The sequence below is a fragment of the Lonchura striata genome, chromosome 28 (genome assembly GCF_050655825.1).
Source record: "Lonchura striata isolate lonStrDom1 chromosome 28, ASM5065582v1, whole genome shotgun sequence".
NCBI lineage: Eukaryota > Metazoa > Chordata > Aves > Passeriformes > Estrildidae > Lonchura > Lonchura striata.
Genome location: NC_140730.1, coordinates 3,016,518 through 3,038,840, shown reverse-complemented (window position 1 = coordinate 3,038,840; position 22,323 = coordinate 3,016,518). Strand labels below are relative to the sequence as shown.

General features: G+C 51.4%; 1 protein-coding gene across 1 annotated transcript in view; it reads left to right on the top strand.

Annotated features, from left to right (window-relative positions):
- Positions 1–22,323, top strand: part of PTPRS (protein tyrosine phosphatase receptor type S) — a 133,603-nt gene that overhangs the window by 36,917 nt on the left and 74,363 nt on the right. The window contains exons 3-4 of the mRNA XM_085562391.1: positions 15,467–15,612; positions 17,040–17,181. Of these exons, the coding sequence (XP_085418517.1) occupies positions 15,467–15,612; positions 17,040–17,181 (288 nt within the window). The remainder of the gene's footprint in view (positions 1–15,466; positions 15,613–17,039; positions 17,182–22,323) is intronic.

The following is a 22,323-nucleotide window of genomic DNA, read 5'->3' as shown; positions in this document are numbered from 1 at the left end:
TAATTTGCAGAACACAGTAATTCATGGGAGGTGCATGTGAGGGGGGCTCTCGTGCTCTGTGAGCATCCCTGGGGCCAGCAGAGGCAGCAGCCAGGTTGGCACCACGTGGGACTTCAGGGAGATGATGGAAAACCTGTGATGGGGCTCCTCTAGGCCCATGTTCAGGCTGTGTTTGGGGGAGTTGGTGCCTTGTTGAAGGTGTGTGGCATGGCAGGTTTGTGCTCTGTGCAGCAGGGACAGGAGCTGGTGGTTGGCAGCACAGCTTGGCTCTCTGAGATCCAGATCCCACCACTTCCAGGCATTTCTGCCTCCTCTTCTGACCTTGTTGAAGGTGTGTGGCATGGAAGGGATGTGCTCTATGCAGTAGGGAGAGAGCTGGTGGTTGGCAGCATGGCTTGGCTCTCTGAGATCCAGATCCCACCACTTCTGCCTCCTCTCCTGAGCAGTCCCTCCCAACAGGATTAGCCCCTGCTGCACAGCTCACAGCTTTTAGCTCTGGAGGCCCAAGCTTTGATCTGCTGTTGGCCAAGACAGCAGTTGTCAGGTAAGATGGGAGTAAAAATCAAGGAGGCTCCATCTTAGGACTTGATAGACACCTTAAGTTGACATCAGTGGGAAGGAAATGGAGAGCTGCTCCAGTTGGAAGTGTTGGAGATGGATCCAGGAGAGCCCAGCAGTGCTGCCCCAAGAGAGGGAAGGTGTCAGTGTGGTGAGGCTGAGCTGTCCCACAGGTTGGGTCACAGACCCTGATTGCTCGTGCCAGGGAGATGCTGCAGAAAGGCTTTTCCTCCTTGGGGGTGGGCTGGAGTGGGAGCAGAATTTATCAATTTAAGGTGGGAGCACAGAGGAGGTTTTGTGGTCGATTGGAGTGGATTTTGTGGTGGAGTTTTCACTTGCAGTTGCACATTGTCCCTGCAGTGAGTGGAGTCTGAGAGAGGAAACAGCAGCTGAATGCTGAAGAGGTGGATATCACTGCTCCCCTGCCCAGATCCACCTGCTGCTCCTGTTCCTGGTGCCTTTGTAGGCAGGGGACACCTCCCTGTCCTTGCTGCTGCACTGCCCTTTCCTTCTCTGCCTTCTCCATGTGCCAGCTCTGATCTTGCTGAGGGTTCTGGACTGGCTGTTGTCTCACTCAAGGACACTGAATTAAGCTTCTGTGTCACCTTGTTTAAGTGCCTGATTAAATTAAACCTTGCCTGACTGGATGTAGTGATGTATCTCTTTTTTTTTTTTCCTTTTTTTTTTTTTTTAAGATAACTCAAATTGGAAAGTTTGTGTCTTCTGTAGGACCCAGAGAGGAAATAAATCATGTGTTGAAAGAGCTTCCTTGGGGGCAGAGGGGGCTGTCACTTCCCAGGTCTCAGCTGTGCCCCACGCTGGGAGTGCTCATTAGATTAATCTGTGCTGAGGAGCACCTGGGGACAGCAGCAGCCACGGTGTTTGGGACCCAGCCATGGGTGTCTCCTGGTGAAGGATCTTTTCCCAGCCACAGGCTCTTTCTGCTCAGCTTCATTAGATGGTTAAGTTAGGGGAAAAGAGCATCTGTTTGTTGTGTAAACAAGTGGCTTGTGTGAAAATGTCACCTGCAGAGGATTGGGATGGAGGAAATGTCTCTCTTCATACCTGGATGCTAAAACTGGGGCTGTTCCTCTGTGTCAGGCTTTGCCAAAAAGCCAAGACTTCTTCTTTTATGGCTCTTCCCCTTGGTTGTCCTTTTCACACCAGCACTTCTTGCCCTTGCTGCCAGGAAGGACGGGATCTTTCTGGAACCTCTCCCAGACCCTGGGTCACGTTGGCTTTTCTTCTGCCTGGCAGACTCTCTGTGCTGGTGTCAAGACCAGCTCAGTACGAATCTCCTGGGTCACTAAAGGCAATCTGTGAGGGATTCCTCCTTTTTGTGGCCTGGCAAGCCCAGTATTATTCTTAGAAGGCAAGCGGAGTGTTTCTCAAGGACGCCCGACCAGAGGAATGTCGTTCCTCCATGCGTGGGATGGAATCTGGGCTCGAGCTGGCCTGTGAGACACAATCTCCCAAGAACAGTTTTATTTACTCTCTGCCACTCTTCCCCTCCAGTCAAGGATGTTCTCTCGCAACATAATTGGTCCCAGTTCCCACCTTAGAAAGCTGTGATGTTCTGTGCGCTGCAGCTGCCTTACATTTTTTGGGGATTGTTAAAAGTTCATGAAAATAGTCACGTTTTACACCATCTGCTGTGTGCAAGGAGGTAGGCAGGGCTGCAGGCCAGGGAGTGGGGATCGTCCTCACTCTGTGCCTGCACCTTCCCAACCCTCCTTGTGCTTGCCTGGATTTGCTTTTTTCAGCACGTTGTTATCCAGCCTGATCAGCCCCAGCCCTGGTTTGGTTCCAGCAGCCTGGGTTGTGCTCCTGCAGACCCCCAGCAGCCCTGCTGAGACATAAATTTTAAGGAATTTAGAGATTTTAGAGGAGCTAAGATTTTAGTCTGAGATAAACCTTGCTAGAGTTAATTAAAATAAACTTAAAATAAATGAGTAGGCCTTGATGAAGTTAAGAGTTAGTAGGTAACTAATAACTGATTGCTTGTCAGCACAATGTTTAATTAGCTGGTTTATAATGAAGAATGTAGAAACTGGCAAATAGCTTTTAGGAACATAAGACAATTGTGGGGCTTCTCTGTTTTGAAAACAAGGAATAGGAGAAGTTCTACCAAGAGTTCATTTGTCATATTTGCATTGAAAAGGTAGAAAGGTCAGAACGAGGAAGACTTCATTGACTTCCTCATTTTGGGAAGGGACCACTGACCCATTTCAAGGAACAAACTACACCTGCTTAAATAGCTTTTGAAATTATTAGCATAGGAAGTGAGGAATGGGATGTACCAAAATGATGAATATGTATTTGTATTTTGGGTATTCAACACTTGTATGGATAAAGGGGCTCTGTAATCACCTGAGAGGTGTGGTGTGGATTTGGGAGCCATCCACACACAATAAACACACACTTTTTAATTTTAACTGTTAGAGAGTTTTTGTCCATCACAGTTGGATATCGGTACTGGATCAATATTCATATTTTTTTCATAAATCACTGTGAGGTTTGGCAGCAGAGCCCAGGGACAGCGAGAGCTGCGGGATGTGGCAGCGATCACAGGCCCCAGCAGCACCAGGAGAGAGCAGTATAAATATATACAAATACATTTTGGATGTCTGCTGCTTTGACTTTGAGAGGGGATCCTGGGATGAATGATTTAAAGCATTGACAGGAGGGACTCTGGGCTGACCTCCTTTCACAGGATCCTTGCACAGAGAACCCTGAGCATGTCCCATCCTGGTGGTTGCAGACATGAAACGTTCCACGCGAGCGTGCCGAAAACCATCGCTGCTCGTTTCATCTGCAGCGCACGGACTCATTCCCCTTTCCTTTTGAGGCCAAGAGGAAAAGCAAAGCTTTAAAGAAGGAAAAAAAAAAATAAATAAATAGAAGGAGCTGCAACTGGTTTAGCATTCTACAAAGTTTCTCTGAGTCCTCCAAATCTTTAATTGACTCAGGAGCATAAAATTGAGAAGGGGAGAGAGTGAGAGAGCGTGCGAGTGGCGCGAGTGATTTGAATAATTTATTGTCCTTTGAAGTTGCAAGAGAAATTTCAGCTGCCTTGGGGAGTAATTTCTCCCCATTCTGAAAGGGTTTCTCCTTATTTTAAACTCATTCAGAGGATGATAGTTTTGCATTTTTTGCATAATTAATGAGCATAGCTCCCCCCACTCTCACACAACCTCTAAAGAGTGGTGGGGTGATGAAACTTGGTGGTTTTTTTAATTAATAAAGTCAAATTAATTTGACTGTGCCTTCATCCTTCCTCACCTCTGTTGGAATCCATGGATTTATTCATAAATTAGTCTGAGCATGCTGCCAGGAGTGCCAACACTTACAAATCTTTAGCCTGGACTTTGATTTGTTCGGATGAATTTCTGAAAAGATGGTGTAAGGTTTTTTTTCAGTTCAGCTCTTAAAGATCACCTTGAGACTGGCTCCAGTGATCTCCCAGGGAGCCAGGAAGATCCCCCAGCTCTCATTTTCCTTTGTCTGTCTGTTTGGGGAGGATCTGCTTGCTTTTGAGGACATTTGTGGGTTTTTTTGGTTTTTTTTTTTTTTCCTGTATGAGTACTGTGATACTCATCCCATACCCCTTTTCTCCTAGGATCTGCTAATTGTAATTAATTCCAGTAGCTGCCACTTGAGGCTATGAAAGGGAGAGGGATCTTCTTCCTGGTGTCTGGAAGGGCTGCAGGACATCCTTCTGGTGAGAAGCCATCCCTTGACAGGTGTCAAGCATGAACAGGGATTGTCCTACTCCAGAAAAAATCACCTTCCTCAATTTCTGTCTTTGATAGAAGAATTTAAGGCATAGCTGCTGCTTTTCCATGTTTCTGTTTCTCTCTCATTCACATCTCGCACTGTTTTTCTGGCTCACTGGGTCTCAAGTGTCCCAAAGCTGAATTCATCACACTTCCAGTGCTGTCAGTTCTCAGCGCTGTTGCTGAAGTCTCCTTTTTTTTTGGATTCTTTTGTGTTCCCAGTACAAATGTGAATGATGAGTAGTGTGGTTCAGAGACAGAAATTGTAATGACTCGTGTGGTAAGAGCTGAAGTTCACCACTGTTAGAAGTTGTGCTCATCCATTAGTCATGGCTTTATAAGGTCTTGGTTTCTCATTTTTGAGATCTCCTGTCCCAAGATCCTCGACATCCCAGTTTCAATAAGCAGTGCAGGCTCATAACAGACTGTTTAGACCCAGGTGTTTCAAGCTTGTATATCCAGAATCTCCTTTTGTTCCATGAAAAATATAGGCTGAAGTCTCTCACCAGAGGTCAGGTAGGAATGGTGTAATGATCTTTTGAAAACACCCCGAATTCTGGGCTCTAGGAATTGCACCTGTTCCTGTAGACAGAGCCTCCTTCTCTTGCCTGAAGGAAAGAAGCAGTAAGTGGAAGAAATACAGCTTTTATTTACAGAGTAAGAGAGCAGAGCTTCATCAGACATATTTTATTTGCCTGGTTTCATCCCCAAAAGGTCTCCACGTGCCCGTGTGAGCAGCCTGATTTTGGCTGGGGTCACCACCTCGTGCATGCAGCCCTGCAGCCCCTGCTGAGCTGGTGATGCAGGGCTGCATTTCCCTGGGTGCCTGCAGTGTGCAGAGCTCTGTGGGGTGTCACTGACCAGGCCATGGAGCTCTGTGGGATCTCACTGACCAAGGGATGGAGCTGATCTCTCTGATCCCATCCTTGGGGTCTGGCTGGGTGTTTGCAGTGTGCAGAACTCTGTGGGGTCTCACTGACCAGGGCATGGAGCTCTGTGGGGTCTCACTGACCAGGCCATGGAGCTGATCTCCCTGATCCCATCCTTGGGGTCCAGCTCTGAGCTCCTTCAGCAGGACCACGAGCTGCAGGAGCTTGTAGCAGTTTGTTTTCCCCTTGCTGCTGACTCTGCTGTCACTTTGCAGTGGCACAGGACCACAGCTGGGCTGGATTAAGATGGCATTGCCCCCTGGGAGCTGGATCTGGGCTCGTTAAGCTTTTGCTTCTTGCAGGCTTGTCCCATAGGAAATGTTTTTTCATGTTCTGGTGTCCCCTGTGGACTCTGGTTCTTTAGTGACTCGAACAGAGCAGTGGAGGTTGAGCAAAGAGGCAAATCCTTTTTAGCTGGATCTTTTCTAGGTGGGTGGTGAATCAGGCTGCTCCAGGATGCCAATATCGATGACATGGCTGGAGGAGAAGCTGTCTTAGCGATATGGCAAGGGCAGGCAGAGCTCCCTGCCTCAAGCTCCTGCTTGCTAACAACCTGGAATTGCTGTCATTGATGGACAAGGGGCCCTCATTAAGTTGCCAGGACAGCTCCTTGGCTCTCTGGCTCTGCTCTGGGTTGTTATGCCTTGTTATGGCACTTGTGGACAGATCTGGGATGAGATGCTGTTCCAGCTGATGGAAAGCACCCGTGTACCCCCAGGGTCCTGGCTGGAGCTTCCTGATCAAGGGAAATATAGGTTGGATATTAGGAGGAAATTTTTTACAAGAAAGGATGATAAAGTTCTGCAATGGCTGCCCGGGGAGGTGGTGGAGTCACCATCCCTGGATCCACAAAGCCTGGATGTGGCACTGGGTGCCAGGGTTCAGTTGAGGTGTTGGTGCTGGGTTGGACTCGATGATCTTTTAAGATCTCTTCCAACCTGGGGATTCTGTGATTCTGTAAATTCTGTGAATTTGAGAGAATTTCAGGAATTCATGGGGAGGTGATGGAGTCACCACCCCTGGATGTGTTTAACAAAGCCTGGATGTGGCTCTGGGTGCCAGGGTTGAGTTGAGATGTTAGGGCTGGGTTGGACTCGATGATCTTTAAGGTCCCTTCCAAGCCAGTGATTCTGTGAATTCTGTGAATCCTGGCTGCCATCCTCCATTACAGCAGTGCTCATCTCCTTCAGCTCCTGCTGCTCACGAGCAGCAGCTTTCTCCTGGTAGTGCCAGCAGGGGAGGGAGGATCCTGGCCAGAGATCCACCTGCATTCCCACCAAGTTACCCCTTGGCCCTCGGGTTGGTCGGTGCCAGGAGAGGGTGGAAGCAGAAATCAGCAGCTGCTGTGCTGCTGGGATGAGGGAGGGGAGGTGGGGAAGCTGAGGCATGGCAGGAGGATCTTTGTGGAAAGGCCACACACCTCCCTGTCCTGTCCCAGCCAGCAGTTTGCATCCTGTGTGTGCCTCACTGCACGTGCCCTGACCCTTTGCATAAATCACAGCTGGAAGAATGTTCTCCTGGGCTGTATCAAGGTGCTGGGACTCATCCTTTCTGCCATGGAGGGAGGTGGATCCTTTCCATGCACAGGGATGTGCAGTGGTAGCCTGGAGGGGTCCTGTCAGAATGGGATGACTTCATCCCAGCTGCTGCTCCCATGTGATAAGGAACAGCCCCATGCCTGAAAACAGCAGTTTAAACAGAGCAGAAGGAAGGATTACGCTTCCCCTCCAGCAGGCAGGATAACGTGGTTTTTCTCACCTTGCACGTCAGAAGTGGGAACAGATTTTTGGTAGCCTCAGTCTCCTCCTGCCTCAGTGCTGCAGGCTCGTCCCTGCCTTCCAAAGGGTCTGGATCCCAGTGCTCTGCTTGAAGGAGCTTGAAGGCTGTATGGATGTGCCAGATCCCCAAATTACCATCCTCATGGAGAGGATGGCATGTGCTGCCTCAGCCTGGCCAAGGGGAGAGGAGGGAGCTGGCACAGGGGCTGGGGCTGTTGGACTTGTGTAGTAAAGGTGCATTAAATTAATTCTTCATCTTCCTCACCCATTTTCTGTGTGTAATTCCCATGCTGGTGCCATCCTTCACTGCTGTCCTTCCTCCTCTGGGGCCTTGCAGGAAAGGAGAGGGGCTGATCCTCCAGGTGACATTCCCCCTGCCCACAGGGGAACAGGCTGCATGCTGTGTTAACCCAGCTTTTCTGAGTCAGGTAAGGGCTTTGATGGCTCAGCAGCAGGGGAATAGCCAGGTGGAAGCATTTCACTTCTAAAAAAACATCCTCAGTCTTCTTTTTTTACCCTCCTCTGCCCAACCTTGCCAGTCCCATCTCTATGAAGGGAGCCAAGAGCTGCTGACAGTAAGAGGAAGTCTCCATCTGAAGGCTATAATTATCCTGTCTGCCTTCCCAGAAAAGGCCAGTTGGGGAGCGAGCGTGCTTCTGTTCCCTGGACCAGCCCTGCCTTCTCCTGCCTCCCCAATTACTGCTTAATGGACTTTTTATGATGATAAGACGACTGGGTTGGGGAGAAGTTATTGACGGGGAAATGGAATATAATTCACTCCCTGTTTGTTTGTTCTGTCAGAAAACCCTCATTTTAATTTTATTTGAGAAACAGCCCTCAGAAAGAAGAAGTGCAAAATCTGTCAGTAAAACCCTGGATTTCATGAGGTCCAGAGTCTCTGCAGGACCTCACCAAGGGGTGTCCTCAATCCTGTGGAGTGTCTCCATAGAGACTCCTCCCCACTCCTTCTCACAGTTTGCAGCTTTCTCACTTGTCCTGAGGAAAAATGTGAATTCTGGAGCTGTGTTCCCTGCCTGTACCCCTGTCTGCAGCTCCCCCGCTCCCCAACGCCGCTGCTGTGGAACACAGCCCCGTTCCAAACAGCGCATCCTTGCTCCCCACTCTCCATCTGTCTCAAATTTGGCTGCTCTCTCTTGTTTTCATCTGCTCTGTGGTTTGTCTCCTCCATCTAATCTTCACTTCCTTGCTCTGGCTCTGAACACCTCCCTCCTCCCCAGCCTGCTCCAGTTCTCCTGCACAGAATCGTGGAATAGCCTGACTTGGAAAGGGCCCACAAGGATCAGCAAAGTCCAACTCCTGGCCCAGCCAGCCCCAAGAACTCCACTCTGTGCCATTTTCCCTGCTGATGGCTTCTCATTCCTGCTGATTCTCCCATCCTTCCTACCTTCTGCTCCCCATTTTATCTCCTGGGCTGACAGAGCCGCTCCTCCTCGCTGCTCCACTCTGCCATCCCCGAGTTCCAGCTCAGGGCATGGATCTCCATGCACAGGCAGGCCTGTGTGTAAAACTGCTCCCTGCAGCTGCAGACAAACCCTGGCAGCGTGGCTGGACCCCGACCCCTCCTTCCTGCAAGGGAGCTGAAAGCACAACTGCCCAGGGCTGGGGCTCTGGAGCACCTTGGGCTCCTTCTCCAACTGGGACTCCATCAGCAGTTGTGGAAAAGGGAGATGGAGTTCCATTAGAACAGCAGAAAGCTCCAGCCCAGAAACCAAAGGGAAGAGGGAGGAGGAGGAGGAAGAGGAGAAAAGTGGGTTTAATCCTGTGCACAGCAGTGGGAAGGCCATCACATTTACTCCAGGTTGCTCTGGAAATTAGCAGGAAGTGAGAAAATAACAGGATGTCTCATTCCAGCTGACATGACTTGATTATTGGGAAATTCCAGAAAAATTTCAATTTTTATCTTTCCCCAAGAAGCACCTCTTGGGGGAAGGTCTCTGAGTTCTCTCGGTGAGGCTTTTTGTGGTTATTTTGTTTTCCTCTCAGTCATCCAAGGCTGCAGCTGTGCTGGTGCCACCCGGGGTGCTGAGTGTCGAGCAGGTCTGTTCCCAGACCGTGCCCTGCTCCAAGCTGCGTGTGGTGTCTAGACCAGGACAGACAGGCAGGTGTGAGAGATGAGGGTTGTCACCTCCCCGCCACGTGTGACAGCTGGAGGTGCAGGAAGGGCGAGCCCAAGGTCAGCCAGAATCCCAATTATGGGAATGATCTGGAGCCTGGAAGAACACACTGAGTTGTGCAACTTAAAACAAAATAATATTACCCATGAGTGGCTTTGTGGTCTCATCTTTAAACCTTTGTTCTCCAAGGTGGAGCTGCACGTCTGGGGCTGTGTGTGTGTGCAAAAAAAGGTGATTTTCCTTCTGCTGAACGTTTTTGAGTCAGGATAGAAGTTGTCTCTGCCTCTCATGTAGCATGGACACTCTCTCAGGTGGGCAGCCCCATGGGGAATGTGGGGCTCAGCACCACGGGGTTTGTTGGAGGTGGAATGGGAAAAATGAGCAGCAGGGTGGGCAGGGGAGCTCACCAAGCAGCCAAGCAGGAGGAAAATAACCTTTCTGCTGTGCCCTTGCTGCAGCTTCAGCTCCTGTGGCACTCTGGGGGCCCGTGGAGAGCCTGCTCCTTCCCCAGGTGGGATAATTTGGGTTAGTCACCAGCCAGGGAGGAGCTGGAGATCGGTGTGGGTCGGTGGGACGGGCGCGTGGGCTTCCACAGAGCTGCCAGCAGGCATTCCAAAAATGGGGAAAAAACCCGTCTAAAATAGGTGTTTGTGGCTGCCTTTCTTTTGTCCCCGTGGATTGCTGCTGCTGTGGGCGAGGGGCCCTTTCAGGCAGGCTCCTGCTGCTCTGCACTGAGGCCAGGTGGAAAACAAGTGGGTTTGTTTGTTGGCAGCCCATTGTTGAGGGGCTTTCCTGGGGCTGGCAGGAGCAGGGGGCGTGTGAAGCACACGGGTGAGGTTTGGAATCTGCCAGCTCCCTGCTGCGGGGCTGGAGGTGAGGGGAGAGAGCTGGAATGGGGCTCAGGGAGAGCCTGGGGGACAGAGGGACAGTGTCACACCCACTGATGGTCAGGGACCATCCTCCAGCCTGTTCTTGACACCTGCGGGGCCAGGAGGAGAGTGAGTGGAAGGGAACATGTCCCCATCCATGTGGAGAGTGAGTGGAGGGGACACATCCCCATCCACGTGGAGAGTGAGTGGAGGGGACACGTCCCCATCCATGTGGAGAGTGAGTGGAAGGGGACACGTCCCCATCCATGTGGAGGGTGAGTGGAAGGGGACACGTCCCCATCCATGTGGAGGATGAGTGGAAGGGGACACGTCCCCATCCATGTGGAGAGTGAGTGGAAGGGGACACGTCCCCATCCATGTGGAGGATGAGTGGAAGGGGACACGTCCCCATCCATGTGGAGGATGAGTGGAAGGGAACACGTCCCCATCCATGTGGGAGCAGCTTCCTGCCTCAGTCTGCCCCAAAGCTCAGGAGGCAGCAGCAGTTCTGGGGTGCTGTGGAGGAAGTTTCTCCTGTCCTGTGGTGTGTCAGGGAGCCTCAGCTCCATAACCCACCCATGGTGCCACAGGAGAGCGGCCAGCTCTGTCCAGGCGTGGGGAGGGCAGGGCAGGGACGTGGTGCACGTCCATAACTGGCTCTTCCTTCTTCTTCCCCTGCTCCCATCAGCTGTCAGCTCAGATATGTGAAGCTCATTTGTTCTCCTGCCTCTCTCCCACCCCTCAAACCACCTCTGGGTTCTCCATGCCTCTCCCTGTCTCTGGTTTTTGATGTTTCAGACAGACATATGGTGGCTGGGCTGTCTCCCTCGCTGCTCGTCCATCACCGCCTATTCACCGTGGCAGCCCTTCCTGAGGGACTCTGGCTTTAAAAACTGAGATGTCCCCTCCTTCTCCCCACTCCTGCATCTCTCCAGCTCCTCTGCTGCAAAGCTCTCAGTCTGTTGTGTCATCCGTGTATCCTCAGCAGGGAGATGTTGGGTGGTTTTTACATGACTGAATAACTTTTCCTGCTTTGGTGTCACATGGAAGAGAGGAGGAGGAGAGGGGAGAGGAGGCAGCAGCATCTTTATGTTTGGTGAGGGACTGCCTGGCTGTGCAGCCCTCACCTGTGGGCTGGGGGCTGAGGAGAAGACCCCCACCCTTCTCACCTGAATCCCCAAATCCTGGTGTGTCGTGTCCCTTTGGAGCAGGTGCCCCCCGTGGGTCCCCAGGCTGTGGTTTGGGAAGGGAATCCCACGGGAGCTGATTGGTGTGTGGGGATGGGAGGGTGAGCACAGGGCTGGGGCAGGAGTGGTCAGGGGTGGCCAGAGGGGTCAGGGGTGGCCAGAGGGGTCAGGGGTGGCCGGAGTGAGGCTGGGGGCTAGACGTGTGTGTGTTGGTGGAGCCCAGGACACAGGAACAGGAGGGATCTCTGTCCCCATGGAGCCCAGGGCACAGGAACAGGAAGGATCTCAGTCCTGTGGTGCTCAGGGCACAGGAACAGGAGGGATCTCTGTCCCCATGGAGCTCAGGACACAGGAACAGGAAGGATCTCTGTCCCCATGGAGCCCAGGGCACAGGAACAGGAGGGATCTCTGTCCTGTGGTGCTCAGGGCACAGGAACCAGGAGGGATCTCTGTCCTGTGGTGCTCAGGGCACAGGAACAGGAGGGATCTCTGTCCTGTGGTGCTCAGGGCACAGGAACAGGAGGGATCTCTGTCCTGTGGTGCTCAGGACACAGGAACAGGAGGGATCTCTGTCCCCATGGAGCTCAGGGCACAGGAACAGGAGGGATCTCTCTCTATCTGCTCTCTCAGCCCATGGCAGCTCTCCAGCGTGGTGCTGGCTGCTTTTGGGAAGTGCGTAGGCAGTGGGCAGGAGTGAGAGCTTGGGTTTGACTTGATGGCTTTCCATTAAGCTGTGGAACAGGATCACAGGTACACAGCAGCCATCCAGTCTTTTCAACCTTCCCTCTGGAGACCCAGACCCTGCAGGAAGCCTCTTGTAGTAGGAAAATTCTTTTAAGCTCCAGATTTTTTTTTTCTGTTCCTATTTTGATACTGCACAGAAAGTGGGTTTTTCTACTTTGCAAGCAGAGAAAGGGAGGAAAATTATCTCTGTGACTGCTGGACTGATGGAACTCAGACTCAGCCTTTCCAAACCTGGCTTGTTCTCAGCTATCTGAGGGAAGGTTGGTGAAGTGATATAAAATCCCCTGGACTGTCAGTATGTTGTCTGGAAAACGTTTCTTTGATTTTTATTTCTTTCTTTAAAGCCACTGTCCTGCAGTCTTGGCAGACGAGGACAAACACCTCCGAGTGGGCTGATAGGGTTTCACATGGCACCTTGTCCCTGCCTGTGGAGACTCCCAGAGCCCTTTGCAGAGCTGGAGGCTGAGCTCTCACCTTGTGTCTCCCTTTGAGCTGGGCCTGGCACGGCAAAGCTGAGCCAGCCCCACAGCATGGTGGAGATTAACCCAAGCTTTGGGTCACCAACATCCTGGATTCCCAGCAGCCTGGGTCACCAGCACCTTGGGCCACCAGCCCACAGGGTCACCATCACCTTGGATCATGAGCCCACGGGGTCACCAGCACCTTGGGCCACCAGCCCATGGGGTCACCAGCACCTTGGATCATCAGCCCACAGGGTCACCATCACCTTGGATCATCAGCCCATGGGGTCACCAGCACCTTGGATCATCAGCCCATGGGGTCACCATCACCTTGGATCATCAGCCCATGGGGTCACCAGCATCTTGGATCATCAGCCCACGGGGTCACCATCACGTTGGGCCACCAGCCCACGGGGTCACCAGCACCTTAAGCCACCAGCCCATGGGGTCACCATCACCTTGGATCATCAGCCCATGGGGTCACCATCACCTTGGATCATCAGTCCATGGGGTCATAATCATCTTGGGCCACCAGCCCACGGGGTCACCAGGACCTTGGGCCACCAGCCCATGGGGTCACCATCACGTTGGGCCACCAGCCCACGGGGTCACCGGCACCTTGGATCATCAGCCCACGGGGTCACCATCACCTTGGACCATCAGCCCATGGGTCACTATCACCTTGGGCCACCAGCACTGTGCCTGTGGTGGCCCTGGCTCTCTCCTCCCCGAGAGGAGAGAGCTGCTCAGTGCTCGGCGTGGGCTGGAGACAAATGCTGCAGTGATTGAGGCTGCAGAGGTGGAGAGCAGGAGGAGGGAGGAATGAAATCTGCAGCCCAGAGGCTTGGGCAATTTTCAAATGAACAATTTAGCTCTGATTCTCAGCCATTTTTTCAAGTGAGCAGTAAAATCTAACAGGTTGGGTGGTGGGGATTTTTGTTTGGCTCCTCGTGTCTAACGGTGAGTCCCTTGTAGGCAGCTGGGAATTGCAGGAGCTCAGGAAAAGCCCCATGCACACACTGCTCAGCTCCCCCATCACCCCACACTGAGGCACCACAGGACCCCCAAAAAGGGATGAGAGCAATGACTCCAAATTCAGTGGTTTTTGGAGCACCATCCCTTCCTTCAGGACGGAAATAGAACCTTGTTTTTCTCCTCGTCTGAGCTCTCATCATGCAGCCTGCACCCATTTAAATGTATACGTGACATTAAGGTTTATTAGGGGCTTTATTTTAGGAAATGAACTTGCATCAATAAAGTGTTCTTAAAAGCCCTGGATGTTTTTAGCTGTACCTTCAGAATTGACTTCTGCAAACTCTTCAGATATCGAGCGGAGGTGAGGGCAGGAAGGAAGTCAGGGGCAGAGTGAGCATTTATATCTTAGCCTGGAGCAAACTTTGGGTTTTACCTTTCTCAGCTGGAAGACAGATCCCCCAGTGCCAGCTCCTCCAGTGGGACTTGCTTGATAACCTTTAGCTGTAACATTGCAAAGAAGACTCTGACCTCTAAATATAGATTTGGATATTTATAAATGCGCTGCTTTGTACACACAGCATTCGGTGGGACGTAAACAGCTCCAGCAAATTGTATTTACCTCCAGCATGGAAACAAATGCTTGATTGCATCACATGAGCTTGCTCAGTGCCTTTTATTTATATACTGCTGGCCATGCCAGGCAGGGAAGGGGAGAAGGCTTCCTTTTGTCTTTCGACCCCTAAAAGACCCTGGAGGCTTCTCCCCAGCTACCATTTGGCCTCCTGTCGAGCCCTGTGGGAGGCTGTTTGCATCTTATTTTATACCCTCTTGAGTATGAAGGGATAAATACACACATTTCAGAGTCACGTGCTCTGCTTTTCTCAAGAAAACAGACGGCAACTTTATGATCTGAGTGATTTTATTTGAACACAGCTGTGGCCTTGTGATTTAAATATTTCAATAAATTTTAAACTAACTAGATGAGGGGAAAGCAGGTTAGAGCACGGAAGGAGGATTCCCAGAGGGTGGGGGCAGTATGGGCTCTGCACAAATGCTGCTGGCCTTGGTTTCCTCTCAGGGAGAGCCTCTGCCATCCTTGCAGAGCTGCTCTGAAGGTGGTGGGATGCTGGTGGGAACCAGTGCAGGGGCTGAGGGAGAGGTAATTTGGGGTGAGGTGGTGTTCTTTTGGGCCTGGGCTGGCTCCAGCACAGCCTGAGTGTGTATTTATTCGGGCATTGCTGCGCTGCTGCTGGCTCTGAGTGGAGTTTGAAGGAGATGGTGGCTCCCTCCTGGAGCAGAATGAATTCCCTGTCTTTCCTAGGAGGGGAAGGGGAGCTGCAGGAGCAGGCTGGGGTTTGGCAGCTGGGTGGTTCTGACCTGCTCACAGCTCTGCTGATCAGATTGCCTGTTTCACCCATTAAATTGCCTGTTCTGAGGGATCACTTGCCTGGTGTGTGCTAATGTACCTGTGAGGGCCATGGAAGGACTTGCAGGTGAAAGCAGAGGTACCACAACCAAGGGGATTTCACATCCTAAAATCAGCCTCTTTCACACCAGTGTCCTCAGGATCTCTGCGTGCTGACTCCTGCTCCATCTACTTCATCATCCTTCTCCCACCTTCTCCCCTTCCCTGCCTATGTTCCTGTAAACCTCCCCCATTCCTTGGTGCTTTGGTCATCTCCAAGGAGCTGGGAAGTGCAATTCACTGTTTCTAAGTGTTGTTTTCAGCTCTACCAGCTTTTGGTGATGCTCATTAGATGGGTTTTGCAAGGGCAATTTCCCCTGTACAAAACAATTTAAAAGTCTACTTTTCAGGAGTAAAAGAGGTTTTGCAACATTGAAATCTTCTTTGTAGGATCAGGCCCTTAATAATTTTCTGCTGGAGCTACTTCGTATGTAAAGTGGAGGTAAAGGCTGTTCTGAAAAAGGCCAAGAGGTTTAATTTCAACTGGGATCATTAAGAACAGCAGCAACACTACTATTAATTACAAACCGTGTTTATTAGAGCTTGTCTTTGTGACTGCCACTGATGGCATTTCCTTTTTGTCCTCCAGGTCCTCCTGTGTTCATTAAAAAGCCTGTGGACCAAATTGGTGTGTCAGGAGGGGTGGCCTCCTTCGTGTGCCAAGCCACTGGAGACCCAAAGCCAAGGGTCACCTGGAACAAGAAAGGGAAGAAAGTGAACTCTCAGAGGTTTGAGGTAAGAGATGAAATCTGGTGTCTCTGTGAAGAGAGAGACTGACACAAAGCAGCCCCTGCTCCTCTTTGGCCACCCTCTGACCTGATAATAAAGGGAAATTTGGAAGGGGAGGAGTTTTAGCAGCAGGAGGAGAGAAATGCAAGCTCTTGGCCATGTCAACAGCTGGGTTTGTTCCAAAGCAAGAGAGAACTTGGCTCAAATATGTTATTGAAGATTTTTATTTTGTTTCGTTGGGTTTTTCCCCTTCCTGGGATATAACTCCCTGCTTTCCTAGGAAACCCCAACTAAGCTGGTGGTACTTCAGCTCTGTAAATGCACCTTTCATATCCATCTGTGGCTCAGCATTTTAGTCCTGGGACAGTCTGGAGTAAACACTGCAGTTGTTGGCAACCAGACCCAAGCAATTGGCATTGTTTAGATAGAAATGAGAGCAGAGGAACAAGGACTGGGAGGTCATCCTGTGGAATTTGCTGTGGGACTCAGCCCTGCCAGGCAGCTGTGTGCTCAGAGGAGCTTTGTGGTGTCAGCTGCCCCTGCAGATGGAGGAATAAGGCAGGGATCCATTTTTATTTTGTTTTCCTTTGGTCTGTTTTGTCCTCCTTCACCCCAGTTGTGCTCTGAACACCCATCCCTACATCCCATCAGCGTGGCTTGTTCTTTCAGAGCCTTTGAGACGCACTCTGGGGGTTTGGTGGGGCAGTGGTCACTGGCAGGGTTTGGTGGGTCACTGGCAGGGTTTGGTGGGTCCGTGGTCACTGTCAGGGTTTGGTGAGGCAGTGGTCACTGGTAGGGTTTGGTGGGGCAGTGGCAGGGTTTGGAGGGGCAGTGGTTGGTGGGGCAGTGGTCACTGGCAGGATTTGGTGGGGCAGTGGTCACTGGCAGGGTTTTGTGGGGCAGTGGCAGGGTTTGGTGGGTCCGTGGTCACTGTCAGGGTTTGGTGGGGCAGTGATTGGTGGGGCAGTGGTCACTTGCAGGGTTTGGTGGGTCACTGGCAGGGTTTGGTGGGGCAGTGGTTGGTGGGGCAGTGGTCACTGGCAGGGTTTGGTGGGTCACTGGCAGGGTTTGGTGGGGCAATGGTTGGTGGGGCAGTGGTCACTGGCAGGGTTTGGTGGGTCGCTGGCAGGGTTTGGTGGGGCAATGGTTGGTGGGGCAGTGGTCACTGGCAGGGTTTGGTGGGTCACTGGCAGGGTTTGGTGGGGCAGTGGTCACTGGCAGGGTTTGGAGGGGCAGTCGTCACTGGCAGGGTTTGCTGGGACATTTCTGTCACCTGGAGTTGGCTGGAGAGCCAGGCTGACCGTGTTGGTGACATGTGGGGGCTGAGGGGCTGGAGGCTTTGCCGTGGCTGTGTGCGTGTGTCTGGGGGCTCTTCACAAGCAGCACCCCGAGGACACTGACCATGTGTGTGTCTCTTTGCCTCTGTCCCCCAGACCATCGAATTTGATGAAAGTGCAGGTGCAGTTTTGAGGATCCAGCCCCTGCGGACCCCCCGGGACGAGAACATTTACGAATGCGTCGCTCAGAACCCTCATGGGGAGGTCACTGTCCACGCCAAGCTCACCGTCCTCCGAGGTAAAGAACCTGGCCCAGCTGGGTGGGAAGGCTGTCAAAAATCCATGGCTAAGGTGCAAAACCCTCCTGGGTTGGGTTGGGTTTGGTTTGGTTTGGTTTGGTTTGGTTTGGTTTGGTTTGGTCTGACCCATCAGATCTATTTGCTGTTCTTACCTCAGACAGACATAAAACTGCTGTGTAAGAAGCAGAGCTAAAACTGGACCACTTGAGGAGGTTTGATTGATCATGTCCTGGGGTTCCTTCCAACCTGAATTATCCTATGACTCTTATGATCTTCCTCCCCTCCAAAATTTCCTTCCCCAGATTTAGGAACAGCACCAGGAGCTCCCCATTATACACACAGAAATGTGGCTCCAGGAAAACCTTCATTGAGGAATCACTTCATGGGCTGGGGTTGAGGTGGTTATGGATCTGCATGGGCTTTTGCACATTGGTAGCAGTACAAACATCTTTCCTTTCCTATTGTGCCTTTCTGGGCTTCTCCCCTCTTCCCAGAGGTCCCTGGCTCTGTGCACTCTCCAAGAAAACAATTCTATTCTCCATTTTGTTCTGGTTCTTTTTCCCACTTGTCCCCATTACAGAGGATGTTTACATGGATGCCTCCCTCATGTCATCTGTTTGAAATATGCTCCCTGAACTGGATGTGGGGGAGGGAACAATATGCTGTTGCTCTGGATGCCTCTGGATGTTTGCTGTCATTGCCCTGGAGATCCCTAAAATCACTGTGTGAAGTGTTGGGCGAGGCTGGGTGCTCAAACTGACCCATTTTAGGGTTTGGAACCCCCATCAGGGACGTTCTCTGGTCAAACCACAGGGCAGTGCAGGTGATCCTGGTGGGAATGGGGTGGTGGATAACTGCCTGAGAGCTCCCAAGGGGAATTTAGCTTGGCTGTGGATGAAGCCATGGGCATTTCAGTAGCAGCAGCAGCAAAAGCCCTTCTCTCTGCACTGAACAAGATTCTAGGAGCTCCAGGCAGGAGCCCCACAGGGCCAAGGGGTAGCTCTGCCTGTGGGCCAGTTGTTTTTCCTTCAGCAGTTCCAGTATTCCCTTCAGGAGCAGCCCAAATCCTTTTGTTAGAACAGGCAGCAAATTGGTGTGTGAACCCCTCAAAGTGCAGCAGGGATTTCACACCAGACATGAAGGGCACAAGGCAAAGCCCCCAACCTCCCTTTTCAGCTGGGAATATCCCTGCTGTGGGCTCTGTGCTGTCAGGATTTTGGCTGCCTGGGAGCGTGGGGGCCCGTGGTCCAGTCATGCCTGACAGATTTGTGTAGGTGACTTAGATGTGTGTGCAGCTCCTGTGCCTGGCATGGCATTTAACCTTCTGTTGGAGGAACGTGGTGGGATGGAGCTGTCAGGAGCTTGGAACAGTGCAGTGTGACAGGAGTGTGTCTAACTGTGGTTATCCCAGAGGGTGGGAGCCTTATTCTTCACACTTATTCCCATGAATTCCTTTGGAGCTGTGACAGTCTGGGAGAAGGGCCCCTGCAGTCATATTCAAAGCTTGTACCCCTTGAATTTAGCTCCAGGGGAAGGTTCTCCTCCAGCTCCTTCAGTGGTTTTGATGCACTGCCCACCAACAGTGAGCTGCAGTGTGTGGGATCATTGCAGCTCGGAATCATCAAGGTTGGAAAGACCTCCAAGGTCACCAAGTCCAGCCTTTGACCCATCCCCACCTTGTCCCCTACCTGGAGCACTGAGGGCCATGTCCAGTTATTCCTTGGGCACTTTCAGGGATGGGGACTCCAAACCTCCCTGAGGAGCTCCTTCCAAGGCCTGACCACCCCTTCCACGGAGAAATTCCTCCTGATGTCCAACCTGAGGCTGTTTCCTGCTCCTCTCTCTGGTTGCCTGGGAGCAGAGCCCAATTCCACCTGGCCACAGCCTCTTATCAGGGAGCTGTAGAGACTGAAGCAGGAATGAGCTGAGCTCAGGGGCTGTCCTGAGGGACCTGGGCTCTTTGTACGTGTCTTTGTGCAGCTTTTCCTTCTGGGATCAGCATCATCCACGTCAGCCAGAGGCAGCTGACAGCACAGGGGCTGCATCTGCCCACTGCTGACTAATTCCACCCTTTGCTGAGCCCACCAGAGCATTCTGACTGTGGTTCTGCTCCCACAGCTCTGCTTGCCTGATGGGACCTGCTCTGGAGTCTCCTGGAGCACTGGGGTACTCTCATGGAGCTTGAGGGAGCAGGAATTACCTGCAGGGTGGGCCAAGGCAATGTTGAAGAGCACCAAGGAAGCAGATTTTGTAGCATATCCCCCCCTTCTCTCTCAGCTGGAGTTACTCCATCCTCCATCACTCCTTAACTCTCACACAGCAGAGTTTGTCTCCTCTTTATCTGTGTTTTTAAGTGCTGGGAAAGTTAAAAGCACCAAGCCAAATGCACTCATCTACACAATGACAAAGTGAGCATGTTGGCATCTACTCCTCTCCTGTTCCTCCCCTCTTCTGCACTCACCCACTCTCCTGTTTGTCTTTTCTCTCCCTGCTCAGCCTCCTCCTCTCTGTCTCTGCTCTCACTTGCAGAAGTGATGCTGAGCAGAGAGAGGGGGCTGCTCCATGGCTGCTCCACAGCCTGGAGATGGATGGGAGCTGTCATCTGCAGAACCTGTTACCTTGGCACACTCTGGAGAGTGGAAACCTGAGCCCAGCTGCTGCAACCTGCACCGGGGGCTCTGGGGTAGCTGTGCAGCCTGTTGCCTGTGCTGCTGTGATCCCAGACATACCTGTGGGTACCTTCCTGCACCAGCATTGCAGCATTTCCTCAACACCAGTCTCCTAACAGCAAATAAGACAGAAAATATTTCCTCTACTCAGAAGAGAAAACAGTACATTCTTCCCTACTAGATGCAGCTGCTGAAGGGATTGAGCATAAACCCCTCTTGCTTATGCACATGATTACTCCTGGATCAGCCCCTGGTAGAAACCCACATGCCTTCACTTGAAAACAGGAAACTGCAGGAGAGGAAACCTTGGGGAGCTTCTGAGAAGCAGAGCTGTGATGGAACCCGTTCAACTCACGCAGTCCCTTCACAGCAGCTCTGCTGGCTTGCTTGTCCTTCCTGCTCTGCTTCTCCAGGGATCCCACTTTGGTAGGGCTGTGGAAACTGGCTGCTCTTTCCACAGCTGCCTAGACAGAGTGCCTGCAAACCTGGCTCCTGCAGAACTCGGAGAAAAAGAAAGAAAGTGGATTTGGGAAGCATTTTCCAGTTGTTTTTGACTCCAGCTGCTCTTGTTTTTCATTGGAACTTAGGCAGGAAGGAAGGTCATTGGCACAGGCATGCCAGCCCCCAGTTGGTGTAGATTCTCTAAGCTGCCCACTCTCAAGGAAGATATAAATATCTATATCTGTATCTCCTGGGATAGATACAGCCAGACAGGTTGTGGACTCCCCATCCCTGGAATGTCCCAGGCCAGGCTTGGAGCAGCCTGGGACAGTGGAAGGTGTCCCTGCCATGGCAGGGGTGGGATGGGATGGGCTGTGAGGTCCCTTCTGTCCCAAACCACCCTGGGATTCCATCTGTGTCTACATTGCTATCTCTGTCATCTCTGCCTGGATGATGATGATGATGATGATTATTACTTCCTGTATGCAGATTATCCTTTCCCTCCGTGTCTTTAGTGGCCTGAGAGAGGCTGTGAAGGCTTTCCTGTGCTCAGAGCTGAGTGGGCTCAGGGGACAGGGACCTCAGCTGTGGGAGGCACGGGCTGGCTTTCAAACAAGAACCAGGCTGGCTCCATTCTTTGCTCTGTGGAAGCTGATGGAGGGAGTTCTGTGGGGAGTCAGTAGTAAATACAGCACAGAAACCACTGATTAATCCAGTTCAGTGTAAGGGAGCAGAATTTGGTGTGCCCTGAGCCGCCCCTTGCTGCATCCTGGGCAGTGCTGGCTGTTCCTGGGATTGCTGCACTGCAGAGCAAGGGGGAGAAGGGGCTGTGGGACACGTCAGGTCTGTGGGACTCCCTCCTGGACTGTCACTGGGGCTGCTATGGACAGACTTCCACAGCTTTTAGTGTTTCCCTCTTGGTTTCCTTTCATGAAGTATTCAGACGTTTCTTTAACAATTCCAGCCTGAAATCTCCCTCACACGTTTCCCCCTCCAAGAGCACATCTGGTGTGGGAATGTGTAAAGTTCTAGCAAGATCCCTGTGGTTTGTTGGGTTTTTTGGGGTTGTTTTTTTTTTTTTTTTTTGTAATTGTTGGCTTTAAATCACAAAAAGGTAAACAAGAAGCAGCTCTGGATGCTCAGCAGAGAGTCCCATGGGGCACATGGGAAAGGGAAGCTGCTCCCTCTGAAATGTTACCTTGCCATTTGGAAAATTCCTGGCAGTCTTTCTTCAAACTTGACTTGTTTTGCTTTTCTTGTAGTGACCTGAAAATTGGGTGACATTGACAGCAGATTAATTCTGTAGCTCCTGAATAACATCAAAGTAATTTTAACTGAGATGCCTGTAGAAGGAGGGCACCTGAGGACACGTTAGTGGAGGGAACACAGGCATTGCCTGCACTGTTTTGGGGTGCAGCACACATATCTAAGGCTGCATTTACTGCCTGTGAGCCCACAAATTTTAATAACATTGTTAGGCTATTACTGCTTTCATAGTGGAACTTTGAGCTCCAAAGAAATGGAATCAACAGACAATTACTGAGACTCCTCCCTGCATTGAAATTGTCTTTGGCTGGGCAATAACAGAGAACTGAGACACAGGTACAGACACATGGGTGGAAATCATTGTTGATGTAATTTCACAAGGCACATAGTGCCAGGATACCTGGGGAAAGGGCAGCTCTAGTGTTCATAAACATAACGAAAGGGACAAGTTCAAGAGTGCTGGATTTTGATTTTGATCCTGATTAAAATTTGTGTCACTCGAGCTGCTCCATCTCTGTGCTTCTTATATCCTGCATGAGGACAGTCGACTGTAGAGACCAGCCAGCATCCATATCTCCAGAGGAGAGTGAAAAATCCCTCCTCCTCTTCCCTCCACAGCATCCTCATGGCTTTCTGCAACGACTCCATGGCATGACTGCTCACGCTCACACCCTCCTCCTCTAAATTATTAAACAACTGTGTACACCCTGCGGGAAAAAGAGCAGCAGCAACACCCGCTTTATCTTCCTTAATCATCCTCATTTC